The sequence below is a fragment of the Podarcis erhardii genome, assembly GCF_964252035.2.
Source record: "Podarcis erhardii genome assembly, chromosome: 4".
In the NCBI taxonomy this organism is placed as follows: domain Eukaryota; kingdom Metazoa; phylum Chordata; class Lepidosauria; order Squamata; family Lacertidae; genus Podarcis; species Podarcis erhardii.
The window spans coordinates 104,292,233-104,317,081 of NC_138508.1; the positions used below are offsets into that span (position 1 = coordinate 104,292,233).

Here is a 24,849-nt window from a genome sequence, read left to right on the forward strand (position 1 = left end):
GACAAACTGCTGTGGGAAGTGTTTATCATTGGTCCTTAAGTTGCTCTTATGTGTGGCAAAAATCTGAGAAGGAAAGTTTTGTCTCATCTCTCCACAGAATTTGGGGAGGGAAATTGTTCTTTCACAAAAATATTATTGCCATGTGGGGTCAGAGCAGGGCTCCATCTTTCCCAATATCCCAACACTGCTCAAGTTAGATGTTTCTGTGGTGCCAAAAGAGCAGCAAGCCTTCCTTAGTGCTTACCTTCCAGGAGCACATGTTTTCTCTTCCTTCCCAGAAGTGAAATCTGAACTGATACTTAGGTGAAACTTAAATTTAACCACATTAATAAACCAGAGGACAGAACTTTAGGACCTAAGCAACCAACAGAGCTTAACTGAATGGCTGGGGTCCTTTTTGGCCCAAAGGCATTTAAATATTTAGGACTATATAGAGTACATATTCCTATAACACTGGGTAAACTATATAATTTATATTAAAAGCCTTTAGTGAAAGCCATTCAAAAAATATAAAGAGGTAGGGAAAGAATAATGTATGCTGGGCAGAAATAGAATGGCAGAAATGAAACTTATTCCAATATTCCTTTATTTGTTTCCCTTTCCCCACTCCCACTATTAAGGCTAAAAATATTCAATTTTTTTCAGAGTGAAAGATCTAGAATTACCATGCATTTTGTTTTTTGTTTTTTAAGTGAATGAATGGGGAGTCTCTAATCTGGCTATATATGATGATTCATTCCATCTTCAGCAACTGTGCTACTTGATTTTCAAAAAAGAGTAGCCATGGATAAAAATAGAATAAACAAAAACTATGGCAAAGAATCTTTATGTGTATTGTCATTCCACCCATTGTACCCCAGCAGTTTGGAATAAAATAAAATAAACCCAATTATCAGGTGCACATTTCAGGTCTGGAAAAACTGGCAAAGCCTCACCTCTCCAGGAATTTCTCCAATAATGCCACCTGATTATCACCCTAGATTTAAATGTGATATACCCAAAGGTAAATTAGTAAAATGGGAAGAAAATTGATATTTTAGACCTTAATATATATTCTTTACCACAGAGCTGATATTGGACAATTTGAATACACCAGTTAGAATGATGTACTCTTAAGGATGATGGCCTTGCTATTTACTGGCTTTGAAAGAATGGTAGAAGTGAACAATGTTTCTGAATAGGGGCTAATATAAAAACTAAATACACAATATTTTCTTTAACAAGCACTATGACTAGTTTAAAGATAGCATGGGAAACCAATGTGGAGCAGTCTATAGACTATTATGATTGGAAAGCTATTTGGTTAACCATGCAATCAGATTTTGCAAATTAAAAACACCTTGAAATTTTGGGATACATATACAGTATGGTATATGACTCCCATACAATTGTAGATGGGGTTTCCATAACTTGTTTGCACAACTGAATGGGGCATCTGCTACCACCTATGGTGGACCTATCTGATGAGTGTGACTTTTGGGGGGGAAGTACAACAGGAATTTACTTTGAATTTGAAAGAACCCATTAAGTTTGCATTTTAGTGAATATTATTCTCTTAGGTGAGAGGCCAGGTTTAGATATTAAAACATAAGAATTGCTTGTGTTTCTTATTATAGCAGCTAGACTATCTGTTGCATAAAATGAAAATCCCTAGAAGAAATAAACATAGCATTTATAGAAACATTTTAAAGGCTGCAGTGGCTGTAAAAAATAACACAGGCTATCTGATGAGAGACACTGATAGACAAAGTGTGTTTTATGTAGCATGCCATGCCTTTATTTCATATGCAAATCAGAAATATATGCGATATCCACCATCCTCAGCAGTTCTGAAAATATGGAGACTGTAAATATAAAGCAATGTTTTGAAAAGAAGCTATTTTCTGTGATACATCTACGTAATTTACTTAATTTTCAACTTGATTTTACATGGTTTTTACCACATCAGAAGGAGGAAGAGGAGAAGAAGGAGATATTTTACAAAGAATATTCATTTAAAAATAATATATTTAAAAATAATATATTATTTGCAGAGCCCAGGAACTACTAAATAATTGGTGGGTTATTATATTGGTTTTATTTTCCCTCCATTTTTGTTGTAGTAGTGCAGATTAACATACCTAAAAGATAAAGAGATGCATTTGGTTCTATGAAATCAAATTCTTCACAACAGCTTGGATCTGAAATTCATGGTTATCCTTGCACTGGGCCATTTGATAGATGAGGCTGGCCTCCCCCAGATTATTTCATGTAGCCCTGTCAGCTCCATGTTTTCCTCATCAGCCCCACGAGAACATGCTTCTGCTATAACCCTTTAACTGGTCTCTTTTCTTTCAAAGCAACAGGTAGTGGAAGGGTATTCGTCATCCTTGGAGTGACCAAAATACTACATTAAACCCTTTGGGGGCTGCTAGGTAGTCCTTCTAGGGCACCTGAATCTGAAAACGGATGATAGCTTGCAGGTGGTGTGGCAGCACATTCATTGCCCGTGACGCACACACTTTCCCATCCTCAAATCATGCAGGACTGATGGTTCTTCAAACACAGGTTTGGCAGATGATTGTGTTACAAAGGAAATGGCAACATATGGCCTCTATCACACCACCACCACCAACGCTTTAAAATTATTGGCTGGTATCCAAATAACTAATTTAGATATGCCCAAAGACTTCTGCATGCCCAGTGGGAGTTTTGCTTTTTTAACTTTGGAAGACCCAACCTGTGCATCATATCACAGCTTACTTATGAAAGTATTTTCCATGTGACCGGGTGTGTGTGTGTGCTTATTTTGAGAAATATAATCCTGATGCTAATGTGGCTATGTATGTCACTTCAGTTATACCGAACCATATTGGCACTCCAGCCTTGGAAATGATGGAAATACGTAACAAAACCCTGTGCTTCTTGTGCACAGACATTTAAGAGGGCACTCATTTGCCTCTAATTAATTGGTCCGCAGGTTTTGCGGTTTTTTAAAGCATGCAGCATACCAGAAAAGGGAATTCCTCCTCTCTCACATAAAGGAAATTGCTTTTCCAACATTATGCTAGCTGTGACACATGCATACAGAATCTAAAACATTTTTCTCCTTTGGAACCCTCCCCCCATATACTGTACATATATGATTGGTCAATCAATTACTGGTAACTTATATATTTAATTAGTTGAGATTTCTTTAATCAGATGTTGTTGGCATCTGCCTGTCTTGGGGGACTATGGAGGGATGCACTTTCGAGGGTCAAGTCAAACCACTGGAGAGTTGCAGTGCCTGCTGAGGCTGTAGAGACCTTTATGGGAGAGACATGTTTTATTGCAAGTGGGACAGATGAAGGCATCCAGTTTTGCTGCTCCAGGGGCACCATGGCATTTTTTCTCTCTTGAGTCCCTTCCAGCCATCAGATGTCATCTCATTTTCACACAAGAGTTAAAGTGTTCCGTTGTTTCCTTTATTCCCCCCCACCCCACAAAGAGATTGCTTCGTAATACTGTATTACTGTACAACCTTCACTGCCTAGACCGTCTATTCAAATTACAGATTTCTCTATAGATTTAGCAATGTTGACAATCACATAAAAAGCACAGGCAGGCTTGAAAGTGATGTAAACCTCCTGTGAGAATGCTCCAAGAATTAGAAACACATTTGGATCAATTGCAGACCAAGGTGCTCCAAGAATAAGCACACAGAAGTGAGTTCTATCATACAGATGTCCAAACCGTAGCACAGTCCTGCTGGCAAGGGAAGACCAAGTCATCTCAAGCCACAGGCATGACTGGCACACTTTATAACTGCCATCTTTACACACCTATGGCACACTTGTTTTGGTCAGCAGTTTGTGGCACTCATTATTTTGATCTTCCCCTAATTTTATTATATTGGAAGCTAGTGTATTAAAAGCATTTGTGACCTGATTTCCATATTAGCTATATTGCAACAGCTACACAGCCGTTTGTCTTTTTATGCTCTCTCTCTCTCATATTTATTGGCCCATTTTTATTTTATGGTTTTTTAATTGATCTTATACTCATTTGTGTTGTATTGCTGTTATTTTTATTGTATTTCTATGTTTAATGGTGCAATTCTATACTGTACACGCTTATATGAGAGAAAACCCATTAAAGTCACTGGGAATTACTTCTGAAGACAGGCATTGGATTGCATTGTTAACTTGGAAATCACCCTGGGGATCTATGGGAGTGAAAAGTCAGAACCAGAATATTTAGATAAATTTTACCTGTGGTTCTGTCCTACATCATTGTAGCACTGAATTGGTTGGGACCATTCTGATTACGTTGCCCTTTCCCATGCCAGAATCTAGATGGGTAGGAGCGTGTGCAGGCATACCACAGATGAAACCAAACCAAGAAGGCTTGAAACTATGTAGGCCTCAAGAGTGCAAGTATGAATAACTTCAGCATAAAGTAAGCAAAACTAAAAGATAAAAGAATTAGGATTCACTGTTCCCTCCTGTTAGAGTGTCAGTGCCAAACATCAGTTTAGTTTCTGCTTATTTAAAAGCAGCTTTGTATAATTTTTTCCTGACACTACATGAAGCAGAACATGCCTCAGGCTATATCTTTTTAAAGCTTCTCAGATGCTTTTGTATATAAATTCTTAGTTGTCACAAGGTTGACCAATTCTTGGCATGCATTCTGCAAAAGGAGAAATCCGTAGCAATGTTCTACAAATTGAGATACTGTACCAAAGTTTCATTAAAATGCCTGGCTCTGCTGCTGCATCCTTTTTCTGCATATTTGAGATATGTATAGATTTGGTACATGTGCGAGATAAATTATCTCAAGGGGGGGGGGGAGAACTCTCTTCCTAATAATTTTAAAAGTCTGTGTGAAGTTTAAAGGAAACCAATTTAACTCATAGTTTCTGTGTAAACTTTTAAATAATGAGATAATCTTTTATAACACTTATGAATTATGTTGTAAAAATTAGAAATGGTTTAGTGGAGTTTGGGCCATTTTGACAGTATGAAAATGCATAAATCAAAAAGCTGGCAGTAATTTGGCCTAATTTTGCTGCTTCATATTTAACTCTGAGTAAGACAGTAATGGAACCTCATTACTCCTTGGAATCTAGATATCACAAAAACCTCATGATAAAAGCGAAGTAGACTTTCATTATGAAAGTTCAACCTTGGGTGCTGAATGGTAGGTGTATTCAGTTTTAAGTCAATCTTTTCTGCCACCATTTTGTAATCATGATTTTTTATTTAAAAAAGTTTTTATACCTCATTCAATAACAGCACCGTGATCCTTATTTGCTCTACCAAGTCAAGGGAGATACGGTAGCTAGACTTTTTGAGGCTAGCGAGTGCTGAAGGGACACAGCAGGACAGCCTCCCAAAATGATGTTACAGTGAATGCCTCAGAGGTAAATCTCAAAGGTGTTGCAGTGCTGGCTCCGGAAATGTTCTATGCACATCTGCAGACTCTTCTCCACCTTCAGCAAATAAGTCCTTCTGCAACACAAATAGCACAGGGGTGGGATCTGACCCGGTGCTAAGGGAACCTTATACAGTAAAGACTGCAAGCTTGTCTTTATATTGCTGGAGGACAGGCTGCCATCTGTCTGGTGGAGCTGGCCCAGAAACGAGCACATTTATGAAACTACCTGTACACAGGATGTGTAACTTAGGGATGTCTGGAAGGTGGAAAGCCTTGCAAGGCATCCAGGGGAACAACAAACACAAGAGTGCTCCCAGAAAAAGAACTTTTACTGAAAAAGTTAAACAACATTTTGCTCATGTTAACAGTTACTGAAGGCTCTCATGTACAAAGTTAAGGGAGGATAATAAGGCAGACAATGGCAAACCCAAGTGGCTACATGGTTATGCTTTAATATTTGGAGGGGGGAAGGAGGGTGGTTGCTGACATGGAAACTGGCAGGAGAAAGAGTGTTGCATCTTTCCTTACTTGTCTTCTCTCCAAAACATGGCGCGGGTGGGGGTTCTTCACACATGCGGATGAGAAACAGTGTACAGGTGGTCTAATGTTTGTAGACACTAACGGAATTATGAAATGCAAGCAGGGAAGCCAATATAATTAGCACCTCGTTTCTGTATGTCTCATCACAAATAGTTGTTAAGGACATGGGGCAATGTGGGCTTTGGTTTGGAGAATATTACACAAATAGGTAACATGGCCATGATTACACTGTTCTGTCTTTTTTTCTTCCTCAGCAGTAGATTAAGATTTTTCATTTCATAGGCCATCTGCCTCACAAGTATGATACACCTGTTGCTCTGAAATTCTGTTAGGATGGAATGTAAATCTGCAGGTTTTTTTCTCAGTATGTGATCAGATTTTTTTTAAAAAAATATTTTAGCAGGAAAACAACATATTGGCCAAAGTAATCTGAACAAGTGGAATTTCTCTGCCCCAACCACCAAAAAAAGATTGATGTTTGGTATGTGACACGTTTGAGAGCCTCATGGAACAAAACGATGATTGTATAAGCCTCGACTGTCAAGTAGTGATTAGAAAAGGCAGATGCTCTGTTTTCAGCACAGCATCTGCCAGAGTGGTGAACTTGTTCTGCTCATTAGAGCAGGCTCTTCTGAGAGGCAGGAGTAATAATGTTGGTTCAAGTCCAGTTTTCAGTTTTTACCCTTGAATATCTCATGTCAGAGAGTGGAATAAAGAAACCGTGTTGCTTTTCCCATTTTATTTTCCAGCTAAAAGCACGGGAGGGTGTGTTCTCATATATATGCACCCCTAAGTTGCTTCCTAACTGGCCGATGGGTGGTCCTGACTCGATCCCATCCCCTCTAGAGCTCAAGGGGGACATGGGGCGGGAACATATTCCCCACGAGGGAAGCCCAAAGCAGCCTCCCCAACCCACTATCCCCCACCACGCGGGCTGGAAATCAATGGGAATGGTAGTATACAAACTTTATCAAATAATATAAATAAATAAAAACAACTAACATTTGTGTGCAGCTTGCTTCCCGCCCCCCCCCCCCCGGGACTCAAGACAGAGTACAGCAATTTAACATTGATAGAATTAAAACTATATTGATAACCATATATAGAGAGACAGAGACAGAGAGAGAGAGAGGTGTAGATATGGGGGAACCAATCATTAAAAATATATATATAAAATTCTAGAATTCAAACAATATTTGTTTGTTTGTTTGCATTTAATAACTATGGAAAACAATAGAATCATTGTTTGTGTGTAGAGAGAGAGAGCGCGAGAGCGATGAAAGACGAGCTCCCTCAAAGATCTACAGGCCCAGGCAGGAGCCTGGTCAGTCTTCGGTCCCGCGCACGCGCCGAAGCCAAAGGGCAGCCAATCCGCTCAGCGATTCCCCGGCGCCTCCGACTCCCGCTCCGCGGACGACGCTCCATCCGGGACTTTCTTCCTCCCTCCCTCCCTCCCTCCCTCCTGAGAGCTCCGTTTCCACCTATCAGAGAGGAGCGAGGCTCCTTGGCCAGGCTCGGCGGCCTGGGATTGGCTGCGCAGAGGCGGGCAAGGAAGGGAGGGCGGGCGGGGAGTCCGTGGCGGGAAGATTCGGATGCCGGGGCGGGGCCTCGCCAACTGCCCTCAGCCCAGCGCGCGCCTGGCGAGGGGCTCCTTCCGCGCGGCTGCCATGGAGCCGGGGGCGCCGCCGCCGCCGCGAGGGAAGAAGGGCCCCGCGGGGAGCAGGGGGCTCCGCGGAGACGAGCCCGGCTGGGAGGCGGCGGCGGGCGGAGGCGGAGGCGGCGGCAGCAGCAGCACTAAAAAGCCCAAGTTTGTGAGTAGCCTGAGGCAGCTCTGGCCGGCTCCCGGGAGCCTCTCCTTCCCTCCCCAAGGCCCGTCTCTTTCTGGGAAAGGCCTCTTTCTGAAAAACAACACCACGCAACTGATTTCCCTCGGGGGGGGGGTTGGGGACCCCCCCCCCTTATGCTGCCCAGGAACTTTCCTTCGGAGCTGGCTGCCTCTTGAGGTCCAGGAGGCGCCTTGCTGAAAAAGAGAATTGGTTAGACAAGCTGGGAAAGTTAGACCAACTCTGATAGCTGTGCATTTTTCTGGATTTTCTTTTTGTAAACCGCTTTAAGGGTGAGGTTTTTTTAATATATAAAAAAACTATAACCAGGATATTTAAACAAAACCTGCTTGAAGGCTTTTTCTTTCCGCAGGAGGCCAGTCGGGAGAAGGGTCTTGCAGGCATCTCGAGAGATGCTGGCGCTGCTTGCTACCCCACCCACCCTCGGGCAGAGCTTTCCAGACTTTCTGAGTCCCCTGATGAACTACGTTCCTTCTGCAACTCCCCCTTGGGGAAACATGCACCAAGCCTCAGAAGCCCAGTTTGGTCCCCCCCCCCTTGCCTGCAGAGCCAGCAGCCCCTCACCCCTTTCCAAACATCCTCCTTTTGTGGACTGTTTCCTCAGCCTCCTCTCCCCTCTTCTTAGGAGTCCTCTGGGAAGCTGCCTCTGAGCCCCCCCCTCCGCACCCAGCCCCAGAGAGAGGGGCCTCGGAAGAGGGTGTCCCCAGCCTTAGCAGCCCAACAGAGACTAGCTGAAAGTGAATGTGAGGCCATCACCTTACTCACCTTGAGTGGCAGCAGCAGGCGCAGCTGGGCCTTCATGGCAGAAAAGCACCCCTTCAGTGCTGGACACTCAGCTCCCAGACAGGCACTGCACGCAGCAAGCACAAGAAAGGCCAGCACTGCGCCTGCTTGCCCAGCCTCCCACTTGTCTGTCCATTCCCAACAGCAAGGGCTGGCTGGCTGGGCTCCCTCATCCACTTGCTTGCTTCCTCCGAGGCTGCCTCAGCTCCTGGCAACCAGCACCCCCTGGCCAGCCCCAGAGCCAGGGCTGCTGCAACAAACAGCCATGCAAGCCTTTGGGAGGCAGAGATGCAAGAGGGCATCAGAGGAGGGAGGGAAGGAAGGAAAGAGAGATGGAGGCCAGTGTTGCCCATGGCACACCTGACCAGCATTCAAGGCACACTGGTTGATAACCACTGCCCTAGGGTGTTTTATTCTGATACTGATAAAGGGGACTCTTAGCCACAAGTTCATACAGAGTTCGCAGGGAAGGGATGGTTGTCTCCTTATCTGCTAGCTTTTCTGGGCATAAGCAGGTTAAAAAAAGGGGGGCAGCAGGGGCAGTTCTTCACTTACTGCCACTCAAGCCAAGCCAAGGGGCCAGGGACTTGTGGCTGTTCCATGGGATGGGTTCTTGAGGTTGTCTAGTGGGGTATCATCAGGGTTACCTCCACATTTACAGAGACCAATATGATGATGGAAAGTGAAGGAATATTGCTTGCATAGTAAAATTATACCTAGAATTTCTTTGCTAATTTTTGGTAGACTATCTGAACTGCATTAAGAGCTTGTTTCTTTATTTACAGCATTTGCACATCAAGACACTGACAGATGATGTGGTAAGATTATTTTGCTTTTATTCTGCTGTGACTAACTGTATGTTTTACCACACAGATAACGGGAACTTGCTTTGTAAAATAAACACTTTTTGTCATTCAGATTTGGCACTTAACTGAAATGCAGTAACTCACTTCAGATGTAATGCCAAATAATGATTTTGTGTTACATGAACTTGCCTAGGGCTAATGTGCTGTCCCCCTGCCATCTCATATTTTTTCTTTAGTTAATGGGTAAGTGAACCAATAAATGGATAAATGTGAGTAAGAAATAATAACAATAAAAACTATAACAATATGCTGTGGCATCCTACAATTTGCTGTGGCAAGTTTGCTTGTAAACTAGAATTGGGAATTAAATGTTTGGTTGTAAATAATAGTTTGCCCAGATTGGATGTAGTGATAAACTATAGTTTTTGACAAAACAAGTATAGGAGGAATAAATGGGTATCCTAAGCGTTGTTCATGCAAACCAAGCCAATAAGTTGAGTGTGCCATTGGTTAACTATGCTTTAACCATGCTTCCACACTTATGAAAGAGATGTCCTGTTTATTGTGTTTTGGCTGGAATTCTCCATTATCTATTCAGCTAACAACTTTCTACGTCTGAGAGGTCAGAGTTATAGATGACAGTCCTGGGTCCTACCTTATTTTTAGGTATTTTGCTGCAGGAATGTATTTAGGGGTCCTATTAACTTCTTTGGGCATGATACTAAATTATAGTTTAGAATTATGTGTATGAGCCTAAGTTTACTTCAGGCTTGCATTCCAGATCACCTTTCTAGTACTGCTGTGAGGAGATTGGGAGCTTTAACTTGTGTGTCCAGTCAACTGCTTATTTAATTATTTTAGAACCCTAAACTGTAGTTTATATTTACTATGGTTTGTTGAATAAAGCTATTGCTGATTAGGTAGAGAGTTAGTTGCATAATCCCAGTATCACCATACTAATGTACAATTTTTTTGTTGAAGACTGCCACATGTGGTTGGATATGCCACAGCAGCAAATTGCAAAGTATGGGCAGGGGTATAAGGAATATGGCAATTTTTAAAGTACACTTCTGCCATGTTGTTCAGGACTTTATATACTTACCTTGATAGCCTGCTTGGTAGCATGCTGACATACAACGCAGGTGTCAGTAGCTAATGCCCAATAACATCTAGACTACAGAATTCTTCAGTGGCTGCAGCTTACAAACCAGCTTCAAGGGTGGCTCTCCAAAGGGTGAGTTACAATACTTTATATTCAGGGCTAGTGATGCTTGAACCCATGCAGCCAAACTATCCGAATCCAATAATGGTTGCAGCTGATGTACCAAACGATGCTGGTAAAATGCGGTTGTAGCTACTGAGGTAACCTGAACCTCAAGTGACAAAGCTGGGAGTACCCGTAAACTAGGTACCTGGTATATCAGACAAAGTACAACCTGGCTCGTCCAGGCTCAGTCCTGTAATATCAAACCAAAGTTTAGTGTTTGTTTAAGCCAGTGTTTCCCAACCTTGGGCCTCCAGCTGTTTTTGAACTACAATTCCCACCATCCCTGACCACTGGTCTTGCTAGCTAGGGATGATGGGAGTTGTAGTCCAAAAACAGCTGGAGGCCCAAGGTTGGGAAACACTGGTCTAAGCAAAGCCACAATGAGTCGGAGTCACCTAATGATGGTAGGAATGAAATAGTACTAGGTATACAACATTTTTTTAAAAAAAATGTTTTTGCTTTTTTGTACTTCAGTGCTACTGTAAAGAGATACTACTGATCCCATGTATAAGAAGTAGTTTTAGGATGCACTGTGTATAATATGAACTTTAGACATATTAATTCTTAGTTCTTGTTCAGTTTGATAGATTTTCAAGTATACGAATTCCTGGGAGCAAAAAAGATCGACCAACTATAATGAATCTGAAACAATTGCATTCTACAACCAGCAGCTGGCCTACATCTACAGATTTGGATGACTTCATTCCTAATCCTTTATCAGACGGGGAGATCCTATCACTATTTGAAAAAATGATGGTAAGAGAAATTGTTCAATTGGCTATGAAGGTGTAATGATATCTTAAACAGAATACTAAAGTTCCCACTATGCTATTGGGTTTCTCTTTCTGCACAATAAAAGCACTGTTAAAGTTATATCTGCGCACACATTAAAAAATAGTTCAACTAGTTGTGTGTGAATTTTAGCAGTGGCAGATAGTATTACAGTCCATTATATGAATGGCTCTCTTCTACTAAGAATCTTGCCTGTTGATATAGCCTTGTCCACTTATGGCACCAGCTTAATTTTCATATTATTCCATAAGGGTGAATAGTTTCAAAATAGTTATGGCAAAGATTATACTAGTACCATTACTCTTGTTTTATATATGCGACAAAAATATTTTTGACTATTTTTTCTTGAAAAATCGACGAGAGCAATTTATAAATGAGCAGCAATAATGAAGGAAATGGTTACCAATAAATCATATATATTAGTAAACCCTAAATTGCATCTTTCTATAATTTCTACTAGTCCCAACTAATAATAATTAATAATAGTAATTTATTATTTGTACCCTACCCATCTGACTGGGTTGTCCTTGTCACTCTGAGCGGCTTTCAGCATATATACATTGTAAAACATAGTAAAACGTTAATCCTTGAAGAGCTTCCCTATGTAGTGCTGCCTTCAGATGTTTCCTAAATGTTATATAATTACTCATCTCCTTAATATATGATGGGATGGCATTTCACAGGGTGGGCGCCACTACCAAGAAGGCCCTCTGCATGTTTCCCTGTAACTTCACTTCTTAGAGTGAGGGAACCGCCAAAAGGCCTCAGTGCTGGATCTCTGTGTCTGGGCTGAGTGATGGGGGTGGAGACGCTCCTTCAGGTATACAGGGCCAAGGCTGTTTAGGGCTTTAAAGGTCAGCACCAACACTTTGAATTATGCTCGGAAATGTACTAGGAGTCAATGTAGGTCTTACAGAACGGGTGTTATATGGTTCCGGTGGCCACGCCCAGTCGCCAGTCTAGCTGCCACATTCTAGATTAATTGTAGTCTCCGAGTTACCTTCAAAGGTAGTGCCGCGTAGAGTGCATTGCAGTAGTCCAAGTGGGAGATAACCAGTCCATGTACCATTCTGGTGAGACAGTGCACAGACAGGCAGGGTCTAAGCCAGCATACCAGATGGAGCTGGTAGACAGTCGCCCTAGACACAGAATTAACCTGTGACTTCATGGACAGCTGCGAGTCCAAAATGACTCCCAGGCTGCGCACCTGGTTGTTCAGAGACACAGTTACCCCATTCAGAACCAGGAAGTCCTCCTTTCCCCCAGAAACATTACTTCTGTCTTGTTGGGATTCAACTTCAGTCCATTAGCTGCCATCCATCCTCCAACTGCCCCCAGAAACTCACACACGACATTCCCTGCACTTCACTGGTTCCAATTTAAATGAGAGGTAGAACTTGGTATCATCCACATCTTCATTTTCACTGTAACTGAGCTGAGCTGAGCTCACAGTCCTTCAACACAAAAATGCACTCCAGGTTAGTCTAATCTTTCTACATTTCAATAGTTAATAGGATCATTTTGTTGCTTTTGTTAAATAAAAAAATCCTTGCAATCTACAGCAAATAACTCAGGATTTGCCAGCATATTCTAATGAACCTTTTATTCATTCCTGGTTTATGGTAAGGTGATTTTGTTTGTAGAAGGGGGGTAAATCATAGTATGTAATCTCTGTTTTGCCTTTTCCCCTTAGGAAGATATGAATTTAAATGAAGATCGGAAGGCACCATTGAGAGAGAAAGATTTCAGTACCAAAAAAGAAATGGTGGTGCAATATATTAGTACTGCTTCTAAAGTGGTAAGCACTCTTGAGTGGAGTGGGTGTTTGAGTGGGAGAAAAACTAACAGATATTAAGAGATTGATGCAAATCAAGGAAAACACTACTTTTATCAGCAACTGCAATCACAGCTCCCAACAAGTACAGTCCAGTTCATGCCAGATTGCATGTTATTTAGTTAAGATATTTATATACCACTTATTCACATTTCTAAGTGGTGTAAATAAAAACAATCCACAGAAAATGGGACAATAGAATGATAAGACTTTATCATGAAACCAAACATCACCTTAAAATAAGTGCTAGAACAAGAAAGTCTGAGTCAAGTGTCTGAAGTTCAGCAAGGAAGGCGCTCAGCTGGGAGGGAGTTCACAGCCTTGGGTCCACTATACTTAATTCATAACTTTGGTTAGTTATGAGCTGCATATCTGAGCCATGGGGGACCACTGACAGAGACTCACTCAAAGATCTCAGTGTTTGGGCCTGGATATAAGGGATTATGGACTCGTATTGTTACAAATTAACTTTGTAAATTAACGCACGAACCTTGAACCTGGACCGGTTAAATATGGACAGCCAGTGCTTGCTTTTAAGCACTGGAATTATGTGCTGGTACTGTTACGATATAGAAGCAATGCAGCTGCAAACTGCTAGCTTGAAAAGTAAACATGATGGGAATGTTGTGGCTGTCCGTGGGAAACAGAGGGACAGTCAGCTCACAGGGCAATGCACCGGAATTAGCTCAGAGTGTAATATGAGCTCTTCCTCTTGCTCTTGTACAGGAAGTACAGGAGGTGTTTGTCACTCGACTGCTGGAGCTTGAAGAGAGCAGTCATGTTTTCTGTAATGCTGCAAAGACAGGAATAAAAGCATGTAAATACGTTTCTGTCTATCTCCTTTTCCCTGCCGGGAGAGCAGGAGGGAGGGGTGTGTTCTTCCCACGCTGAGAAGAATCGCCTATCGAGACCTAGCCTGGATTTTGCTGGGGAATGCAGTCAGGGAGGTCAACGGGAGACCAAGCCAGGTGCCTGGGAGTGTTGCCAGTTACTCCCGATATACAGTGGTGCCGATATACAGTGGTGCCCCGCAAGACGAATACCTCGCAAGACGAAAAACTCGCTAGAATTTCCCTATGGGCTTGCTTCGCAAGACGAAAACGTCTTGCGAGTTTTTTCCCTTTCCCCCCCTTTTTCTAAGCCGCTAATAGCCGCTAAGCCGCTAATAGCGCTAATCCGCTAATAGGGGTGCTTCGCAAGACGAAAAAACCGCAAGACGAAGAGACTTGCGGAACGAATTAATTTCGTCTTGCGAGGCACCACTGTAGGCTTGATTTCCGACAGGTACATCAACAGACTAGCCACAGCATTTTGCATCAGCTGGAGCTTCTGAACCAGGCACAGGGTAGCCCCACATAGAGAGCCTTACAATAATCAAGTTTTGAGGTTATCAATTCATGAATTTCCACAGCTAGGCTAACCCTATTGGTACACTATCTATAGTTGGTAAAAGGTACTCCTGGCTATTTAGGCTACTATTAAATCTGAATGTAAGTTTGTTAGTTCTGCTATTTTTAGAAAATGAAAACAGTGCCTCTTTCATTTAAATGAAGTATGAATGATTTACAACGCTTTATCTACCAAACAGGTGTGTTTCATTTTCATCTGATGAATTGCTTTAGTTTGCCCAGTAACTATCAGTCATGGCAATTTAGTTTGTTTGGGTAGGACAAGGCAGAATGAAGCAGAAAGAAGCAACTCTTGAAAGAAGAGAGGTCAAAGCTGTTCAGTACACAGGTTCCTAGGTTGCCTATTTCTACTGCCTAGGAATGGAGTGGGTTCAGCCTTTAATTCCAATTTGGCATTGCTCCCTGAAATGGTGCTCTCACAGATGTCTTAGTGGAAACCAGGGCCAAAAGTAAAGATCTCTCAAAAAGAAAGGGGGAAAAAAAGAAAAGAGGCTAGATTAAGATCTAGGGGAATACCCAAGTTGTAAACCCTCATGTGCCCAGAGACCTATTTACACGTCCTTATAGGCCCCTCCTCTCCAAAACACAGGGGATTCATAAGGTTTGAAAGACAAACCAGCATTGGTAAAGACTCTTCAATTCAGTTAGCTTCCAGAATCTTTTCAAAATGAACAACCTGTGCCTTAAAGGCATTTACATTTACCTATATTCAGAGCTGCATCAGGTTCCCCTGCCGTGCAAGGTCCCACTAGGACCTGGAGAATACCTGTCTTCAACAATATGGCTTCCTGATAAACTGGCAAAAGAGCCACCTTTGCCCCTTGCTGCGGATCCAGCATCTGGAGGCTACTATAGAGATAGCATTCGGGGGAAACTATAAATACAGCAACCTTTGCTCATGAAATCCATACGGCTTTTGTTGCATTTTTTAAAAGCTGCTGCAAAGGGCTGGGCATCATTCTGCTGGCTTGTTGCAGTTGTGGCCACAGTGTATTAGATAAGTATTCATTTTTTAAAATTGTATACTGCTCAGTATGCAGGTGGGTAATGACACGTTTCAGTTTTTTCTGTACTGCAGGTCCCCCAGCACATGCCAAGCTAGCATGTTTGGGAGGATACATTAGGGAGGCACTTGCAGATGATTAGTGTATTTGTTCTTAGAGTGAGTACCCAATCTAGTAGTTTTAAAAGTGTTAGTGACCATTATGTGTTGCTTTATGGTTAGTTGTTTTTAGTTAATTTTATGTAATTTCTGTACCCCAGCCTGGAATCTATTGTAATGTAGGGCAGGCTATAAATACATTTTTTATTTTTTTAAAAAATACTACTTGTATAAATGTAGGGAGGTAGTTAACTTTAAACATGTAATGCTCTCCAAGTAATCCTATGTACCATGTGTAATTGCTTAATTTTTATGATAAGCTAGATATAATTTTAAATTATCATTTATTTTATTGCATCTATATTCCAGCTTTCTAAGTTATACATTCTTCATATTTTATGATTTTAAACTAGCTAGAAAATTGCTTTAGTTAAATACTGAGTTTCTCTAAAAGTTAGTAGTTTAATGAGATGCTTGTGAATTGTAACTGGTAAAATGCAGTGAACTGAGATATTGAGCAAGTATTACTTTCCTTGCAGGGGTGCCTCAAGAGTAGCAAGCAGATTTTACCACAGGAGTTCATATATGAACTGAAATCAGGAACAGTAGATGAAAAACTTGTCGGTTGCTTAGAATCCCTCCGTGTGTCATTGACTAGCAATCCTGTCAGGTAATTCAAGTAGTTCAAAAGTTGTTCTTTTTTCTTTAAAAAAAAGAAAAGGTGTGTCGCTGTATTTCTATATGACCATCTTCCTTCAGTAAACAAAAAGCAAATTAGTAAAATTTTATAAGGTGTTGTCTTTTACCAGGTGTGTTTATGACTTTGTTTAAGGTAGAGTTTCTCCAGAATCTCGATCTCTGAATATCAGTGGCAGTCACTTTCCTCCAAATGCCTTTCCTAGATGTCTTGTTGTTTCCCCCCTGTAAATATATACAAGTGGTATTAGAAATATGAAGTTGCATGTCTAATATTTTTGCTGAAGTTGTAGGGATAGCAGAATTGGACTTTAAAGTAGGAACAAGTGACTACAGTTTGTTTTGTGATCCAGAGAAAAGATGGTGCTTTTGTTTTATAGCAGCTCAATGATTCTTCCATGTGTGCATTGCTATGCTGCTCGTGTACTTCATCTGTGTTGCTCATTCACTGGATACTAAATTAATCTCCATATCATTATGATGTTGCCAAAAGGTCTCTTGAACTAAAATTAGAATTTGATTAAATCAACAGTTTTAATACTAGCTGTAGTGTTTTATGGCAATGTCTACATATAAATTGTTTAGAGTCATTTATGAACACTAAATGCTCACACATTTCAGAACTTATTCTCTAGCATTGTCTACGCACCTTTTCAAGGCCCTTTCTGTGTCAACTGTTTGTGTCCCACAGTAGGGCTACTGAGAAGAGATGTGGAGCAGAGCTGCAATATTAATGCCGCATGATCGGCATTCTTACTATAAAGAATGCATCCTCCTTATCTATGTGCAGATAAGTTGATACCAAACAGCAGTAAACAAGTTGGGAAATGATATATGAAACACACATCCCTCTCTCAAATATCATACAGGTTGCCTGCAAGTCTTTGCCTATTTTTGAGTGATGTCACATGGGGAGTTTAGATTTCGGAATGTGTAAAGATTTTCAGTGCCCACCACACGGAAAGGATTCTGAGCTCTTGACACTATTTTTATATAACTATAGTAATTGCTTGAAATAAAAGGTCACCTAATGGATACAATATTCAAAATATATTTTTCACCACCTCTTAATACTTGCAGTTGGGTCGAGAACTTTGGATATGAAGGACTTGGATTACTACTGGACATCTTGGAAAGATTGGTTGAAGCAAAGCAGTAAGATTTTTTTCTACAAATATACAGTCTAGGCCTGGGTGATGTATTGATTCATCGCCCAAAACCAGTTTTGAAACCTGCATTGTGGAAATGATTTCACAATTTTAGGCCAGGCAATATACCATGAAAGCCAGCAGGTGTTGCCAGCGTTTCAGGCATGGCCTCCTCAATCCTCAGCGAGCCCAGCAGGGCCACTCAAGACCCGCTCCCTCCCTCCACAGCCCAGCCAGCCATCCCCAAAGATACTGGAGTGGGGTTGGGGGTGGCAGCGTGCTTGCACCTACCTCTTGTGCTTTGTGCTGTGCTCGCTGCTTGCCCGCCCATCATTTCTTCGGCTGAGCAAGTGGGCTGTTCCTCCATCCCTTCTGCCTCACACCTGGTGCCTCCTGCAAGCCCCTGTGATGGGAGCATGTGGGGAACAGCAGTAGCAGCAGCGCTGGCTCCTTTTCCTCATCTCCGGCCCTGTACATTCATGGTTGATTGGTGGTGGCGGTGCCCATTTCCCTTCAAGTCGCTACTTGCAAGATGGAAGTAGTGGGGCTGGCTGTGGTGCTGGAGCTGTTGGGAACGCAGTGAGGTGGCAATGGCCATGGGGTAGGCTAGGAGGGAGCCGGTGTGTCTGCTTGGGGGCGGTGAGGTCCTTAGGCAAGGCGATGCTGTGCTGTCAGTGTATGCTGTCCCATTAGTGCAGGTGGGAGCTGCATTGTGGTGTAAATGAGGAATGGCTATGGAGGGTTAACTGGCTACTCTACTAAACTAGTTCAAACCACTTTGAAGTCCTCCTTCCTCCTCATTTTCAGACATTGTGATATATCACTATATTGTAATGCTCTGCTGGTGATGCATCACAATGTTGAAAAGCAGATATTGCCCAGCCCTAATACACTCCTCAGTAAGAGTAGAATAGCTTGCATTATGATATAAATTTCTTGTCCTTAATTTGTTTCAGACAGGAACAAATTCTGAAGAAGTTACAGCACAAGATCATACAGTGTTTGAAGGCCTTTATGAATAATAAGGTTAGCAACATCATTTGCTCAATTATTTAAGACTGCTGTCGTATACAGTACTTGGTTACTTGGAAATAAGCCCTATTAAACTCAGTGACGCTTTCATTTCAAGAAGAAACGAAGTATAAACACACATAACTGATACTGTTAACAGTTGTTAAGTGACATGCCAACCTTTGTCTCATATCCTTGATTCTACTGGCACTTACATAACTAGATACACAAATTGAAGCTGGAATCCTATGTTCAGTTCTTGTTGGGGTCAATATCTGGTATGTAATGGTTTAACTGTTGTCATGCCTAACAGAAAGCTATACCTATGCCAGTGGCTTAAAAGTGCTGCAGTAGTAGTAGTGATGATGATGGAATATTAATTTCATTTCATTTCTATATAAAGCAGTAGCTTTATATTTTAAAGAAAAATCTCAAAGCGGTTTACAGCATATTGAAACATCAATAAAACAATCCAGAATTAAACATTTCTGAAGAAAGTCAAATATAGAGTATACAGTCAAAGCAACATGATTGACAGAAAACTAAAATATTGCCTTAAAGATTTCAAAATAGAACATTACAAAGGAAGTCAACTACAGAATACGTATTTAACACAAAGTTAACAAAAAATACCTTAAACATTTCCAAAAAAAAATGCTAAGTGAAGTCAAATATAAAAGGCACATTTAAAACAGCATAATTAACAAGAAAACAAAATATTATCATAAGCATGACATGGCTGTTTGGCAGGCACAAAAAGATGGGGCAAAATAACCCAATAATTAGGATTTTTTGTCAGGCATAGTGATGTCCCTCTGGTCTTACCAGGAGCCTCTTTAGTAGAGCTGGGTGAGTCTGGGCCCTGTCCTCTAGGCCAGGTGGAAAAGGCCTTGCAGGGAGCGGCCTTCAAGACTCACAGCCGGTTGATGTCTATTATCTTTTCTGTAGCATTTTTTATTTACAGTTGCTGTACCATCTTTATTGGACTCATTTCAGAACAAGCTCGTTTTATAGAACTGATACTGATTCCAGCATGTGCAGCTAATAAAATGCTTGCTTTGCTCCTCTCCCACTACAACTGTTGTTGTGTCACCAGGAAGCAAGCCAGATTTGGACTTGCTGCGATATCTGAACCAGACTCATGGTTTGTCTTTATCCAAACAAACAACATGTGATAATCCAAGACCAACCTTGGCTTGCAATTGTGCTTTATTTAGAAAGAAACCATAAGTCCAGGTTTGACATCACAACAACCCATACTCTGTCATGTTTCCCTGTGGCATAGCAATAGTAAGAGTGAGGGTGGAGAAAATTGAGCACTCTCTTAGCGGTTAGTACTAGCATGCTGCACGTTTCCATTCAATAATAGTTTATTTTTTGCATTACATGTTAAGCATTATCTGCGAATCAAGCCATTGAGGAGCCAAAAGATCATAGTTAATCTACAAGTTAATCTTGTAGTGTCCAGTGGGGCTCTTCCCCCTTCCCCTTGTGTTTAGGATTTCAACCTCATGGTACTAATTTAGTTTCCTCATTAGGAGGCCTTCATGCATTTTTATGAGGTGTCAGTTGGAAAAACAAGTTAGCTTAGTCCACTGGTAGAATCAAACTTCAACATTTATACACTGAAACTAACACATTTATTTTAAATCCAAGTCCAGTTTCCTTTCTGCAGGACAGCATTGTTTCTATATTAGACCCTACGCATGTTCCAAAAGCAGCAGAAGATACTGTATCTGTTGCACTCCCTGCTAAATACTCACTTAAAATTTAAATATGGCAGTTAGGAGTAAATCAGTTGGCACATACAGAGTATACTTATGAAAAAGTAACTTTATGTGCTTACACAGATAGCAGATGATGCATATGCCAAAGACTGGACGTGAAACGATGGGATTGTATAAAAATATTGAATGTTGCAAATTAGTCATTTGCCTACGACAGTGGTTTTCAACCTTTTTGAGTCCATGGCTCCATTGACCAACCACATTCTTTCTGTGGCTCTGCTGTGAGATACAGGAATTCCCACTTATATGGGGGTTTGTGCTGCCAAATACAACAGTTCTTTTCAAGGATATCAGGACAAAAGGAATGAGGAGGTGGAAGGGGAACCAGAACAGTTTTATTAACAGGCATACAAAGCATAACATAAAACATACCCGACAGGGGCTACCCAATCTCCCCTTCAGCTGCCTGGAGCCCCAGGTAGAGCAGCAGGAAAAAGACCACGACCGTCAGTGTCCCATCATCAGGTCCTTTGGTCTGGGCAGAAGCTCACTGGGCCCCTCCCACCTATGGCTTTCATAGCCTGCCTTGATGCAATCAAGTGCACCTGGCATTACTCATGATTAATACAGAGTGGCTGAGAGTCTCCCACTACCGGCAGCCGGCATCCAGCCAGCACTTGCAACACAGAAGAACCCAATAAACTCCTGACAGGTGAGAATCCAGCAGACCTCAAACGGGGGATGTTAAAGGGAAAGGGACATGCTACCTCACTCCTCAAAATACAATTGTCTTCCGCATTTCCACTACAGGGTTGCATTCCGGCCCCCTACTTGCATCACTTGGATGTGCGTAAGTGGGGATGTCCCCCATTCCACCCCACATGTATGATAGCACACATACAATAGCCAGGTTCTTTAAAAAACTGAGCATGCAAGGCTTAGCGACAGATGTGGAAGGACACAGTGTGGCGGTATTAGGCAATTATTAGACTGTGTGTATGCCTGTAGTATAAGTTTACTGTGTGTGAGTAATGTGAAGGGTGTGTATAGTGTGGCTGAGTATTACCGTATTGGCCCGAATATAAGCTGCGTCTGCAAATAAGCCACACCTTTAAAATTCGGGGGAGGGGAGAAAAGAAAACTACCCAATATATGCCACTCCCTTAAAATTCCACAGGCTCTCACACCCGTTCCATTTTACTATATGTTTGTTTCAGCAGTGTTATTGTAAAAGCCAATTTTTGCAAGGTCGCAAATTTTAGCTGCTCTTTTAATGGTTCATGGTCAGAATTTGGAAAAGAAGCGCAATTTATATTCAGGCCAATACGGTAAATATTCTGAGAATTGTAAGAGCCTAAGCAAATTTCCACTTGTGTATTCTTCCTTGTTATTTTATTCTTATTGCTATAAGGTTTTTGTATGAGTGCTTCAACAAAATACTACATGGTAGTTTTTTAGTCATTTGAGTAGTGTGCAGTCCTGCCTACCTGGAATATTTGTATTTTGAAAGTGGCTAGGAGAATTGGTAAACTAATAGAAATTACTCTTTTTATAAATGGATGGCACTTGCCTTCTTTCTGTTAACTATCACTTTTTGTTTTGTCCAGTATGGCTTGGAAAGAATAATGGGTGAAGAGAGAAGCTTTTCATTACTGGCTAAAGCAATTGATCCTAAACAAATCAGCATGATGACTGATATAGTTAAACTTCTTTCTGCAATATGTATTGTTGGAGAGGAAAACATGTAAGTACAGCACTGAATATCTAAGTTGGTTGGTGACTTAGAAGTAAGTAGGTGAAAGTTGTTAATTGGAAATGGTTGTATTGAGACCTAAAGTTTAATCTTGAAAATACCAATACCTTGGCAGTAAGCATTTTTAAACAATGCACGGAAAGCTTGATCCATTAGCACACATTGTTTTGGTGGTGTTTGCAAACAAGGCTTTGCCAAGATGTACAGAATGGAGGCCTGTTTTACAAACATCTGTACAATCACAAGGGTTAAAGCTAGGGAACTGGTGCTTCGCTCTCAAAGGTGGCAACAGCCAGAGACCCTCGGTGGAGGAGGTGAGCTGTTTAGCAGGTCCTCTTCCATAACTGCTGGAATTCCTCCTTCTCTTAAGAAAGCCAGCCTTTTTGCACCTTTGGCTGGCAGAGGGAAGCCTCCCCCATCTCACCCCCTGATGACTGAATGATTGAGAGCCCATCTGGGCTCAATCTACCAAGGAATTGGGGGCTATATCAAGACATGGTCCAATGGGCGGTTGTCCCTTTGTGGGAAATGGCTTCAGGAGGAGGCAAGGGCAATCACCCCCGCTCCCGCCCGTAACATCATCTTCTCTGGTGATGGCCTTGCCTTATTTAAAATGTTTTTCAAAATTTTTTTATTGCTTTTAAATTTGTGTGTTTTTTTAAATTTGGGTTTGTTTGTTTATATTAAGGGAGGTAAGATGTGTATGGGAAGAGAGGAACTGCGGAGAGCAGGGGGACTCCAATTACAGTGGCTCTGGGCAAGGGGAGGTGTGGTGTAGGGGTGGGGCATGCCTGGTAAGGGGTACACTGCACAGGCAGTTAGTGACTGTGACTGTACCTGTGCCAGCCCTCAGAGGCTGATGGATTCAGTTGGTTTCCAGAGGGCCCTGGTTGATGTGACTGGCACACTTGTTGAAGCCCAGGCTGACTTGTAGAACATCCAAATGGTTCAGGCCATTGAAACAATCACATGAGTGCACTTTCCCACTTCGTAGAGCCCACTTGTGGCTCAAGTGTTCTTGGTGGTGCAGAGTGCCTTTCATTGGCTTCGACTAGTGGCCCAGCTGCACCCCTGTCAGGGCAGGGATAACCTAACATATGTTGTCTATGCTCTGGTAATCTAGGTTAGGTTATTGGAACATGTTATACATGGGGCTGCCTCTGAAAACGGTTTGGAAACTTCAGCTGGTGGGGAATTCTCCCAATTCTCCTAAACAATCTGGCCTTTTAAACTGTGGGTGGGTGGGTATTTTGTTTGTTTGTTACTAAGTTGGGTATTTTTGTAGTGTAAACTGCCCTGTGATCTTCGGATAAAGGGCGGCATACAAATCATAGTAGTAGTAGTAGTAGTAGTAGTAGTACAGTGGTACCTCGGGTTGCAGACGCTTCAGGTTACAGACGCTGCTAACCTGGAAGAAGTACCTCGGGTTAAGAACTTTGCTTCAGGATGAGAACAGAAATCTCGTGGTAGCGGGAAGCCCCATTAGCTAAAGTGGTACCTCAGGTTAAGAACAGTTTCAGGTTAAGAATGGACCTCCAGAACGAATTAAGTTCTTAACCCGAGGTACCACTGTAATAGTAATTAATAATAATAATAAATGATGATGATGATGATGATAAGTAATAATAGATTATAGAGAAGATTCCATTCCAGCTGGTAATCTTTATATAGAATTCTGTATGCATAGTCCTCCTCAAACTTGCTTTAAGGACATTAAATAAAGAAATTGCTTTAAAATTAGTTTTATGCTATTATAATCCATTTCTTTTTATTGGTAAATATAAATTATTTATTTGGTTTTTCATGTTATAGCCTTGAAAAAATTTTGGACGCTTTGACTACAGCAGCAGAAGAGAAAAACATTGACAGATTTTGTCCCATTGTGGAAGGTCTTCAGGGGAATTCCATCCATCTGCAAGTAAATGATAAGTTTGTGTGCTTTTTTTATAGCAGAGGCAGCATCTAAGGAAGACTAAAAAAAAAGCTAGGGTGGGGTATATGTACCGGTTCTATTTGCAGATGGGCAGACAGTGACATTTCTGTGCAATCAATTGTATTGATTTGTGGCTCTATTATGGCTCTATTATGATGATGACTTAGGATGTCAGAGCTTATGTGCAACATTAGTAACATGTTGCAATCTACTGTACCTGAGATTTTTTTCCTGAGACCAATAGCGATGGATTTTTTAAAAAGCAAAACCAGAAGTTCATATTTTCCCAAGTGTTATGGAGTTTGGGGGTTTGAAGTACTGTGGAACATGTGCACTAAAAGTCTTATATGCCCAGATAACATACTTGGTCTGAAAAAATACATAGCTGAATAGTGGTTGGGCTTTTTATCTTAATGGCTAATGGTCTTTGGGGTGTTGGATTTAGAACTGCAAAAGCTTTTTTCTCCTGTTGTAAGAATGTTACGGTGTGTAGCTTACTGAACACCCACCTTCCCTTGCATTGGCAATTAACTTTAAGACAGCCTGTGTTGATGCCAATGGAAGGCTGTTGTTGATGCTTATTGGCTGAGCTAACCCTCTCCTCCACAGCTGCAATATATGAATATCCCCCTCTTCCAGCAATTAGGTTTGAAATTTAATAAATTTAATAAAAAGATAGATGTTTAATATAAAAAAGAAAAAAGCCAAACTGTTTTTTGAAGCCTGAGTGCTTCATGAGAGAGTATGAGAAACTGCATATGGCTTGGACTTCCGGTGGAGCGCGGAACCGTTTGCAGGCGAGGGTTC

The 24,849-nt window shown here is 41.5% G+C and overlaps 1 protein-coding gene across 1 annotated transcript in view; it reads left to right on the top strand.

The window, feature by feature from the left end:
• The first annotated feature begins 7,675 nt into the window (after positions 1 to 7,675).
• Positions 7,676 to 24,849, top strand: part of DIAPH3 (diaphanous related formin 3) — a 129,235-nt gene continuing 112,061 nt past the window's right edge. Inside the window, exons 1-9 of the mRNA XM_081858056.1 lie at positions 7,676 to 7,748; positions 9,350 to 9,382; positions 11,217 to 11,393; positions 13,123 to 13,227; positions 16,314 to 16,444; positions 17,551 to 17,625; positions 18,575 to 18,644; positions 21,964 to 22,100; positions 23,922 to 24,027. Of these exons, the coding sequence (XP_081714182.1) occupies positions 11,274 to 11,393; positions 13,123 to 13,227; positions 16,314 to 16,444; positions 17,551 to 17,625; positions 18,575 to 18,644; positions 21,964 to 22,100; positions 23,922 to 24,027 (744 nt within the window). The 5' untranslated portion in view covers positions 7,676 to 7,748; positions 9,350 to 9,382; positions 11,217 to 11,273. The remainder of the gene's footprint in view (positions 7,749 to 9,349; positions 9,383 to 11,216; positions 11,394 to 13,122; positions 13,228 to 16,313; positions 16,445 to 17,550; positions 17,626 to 18,574; positions 18,645 to 21,963; positions 22,101 to 23,921; positions 24,028 to 24,849) is intronic.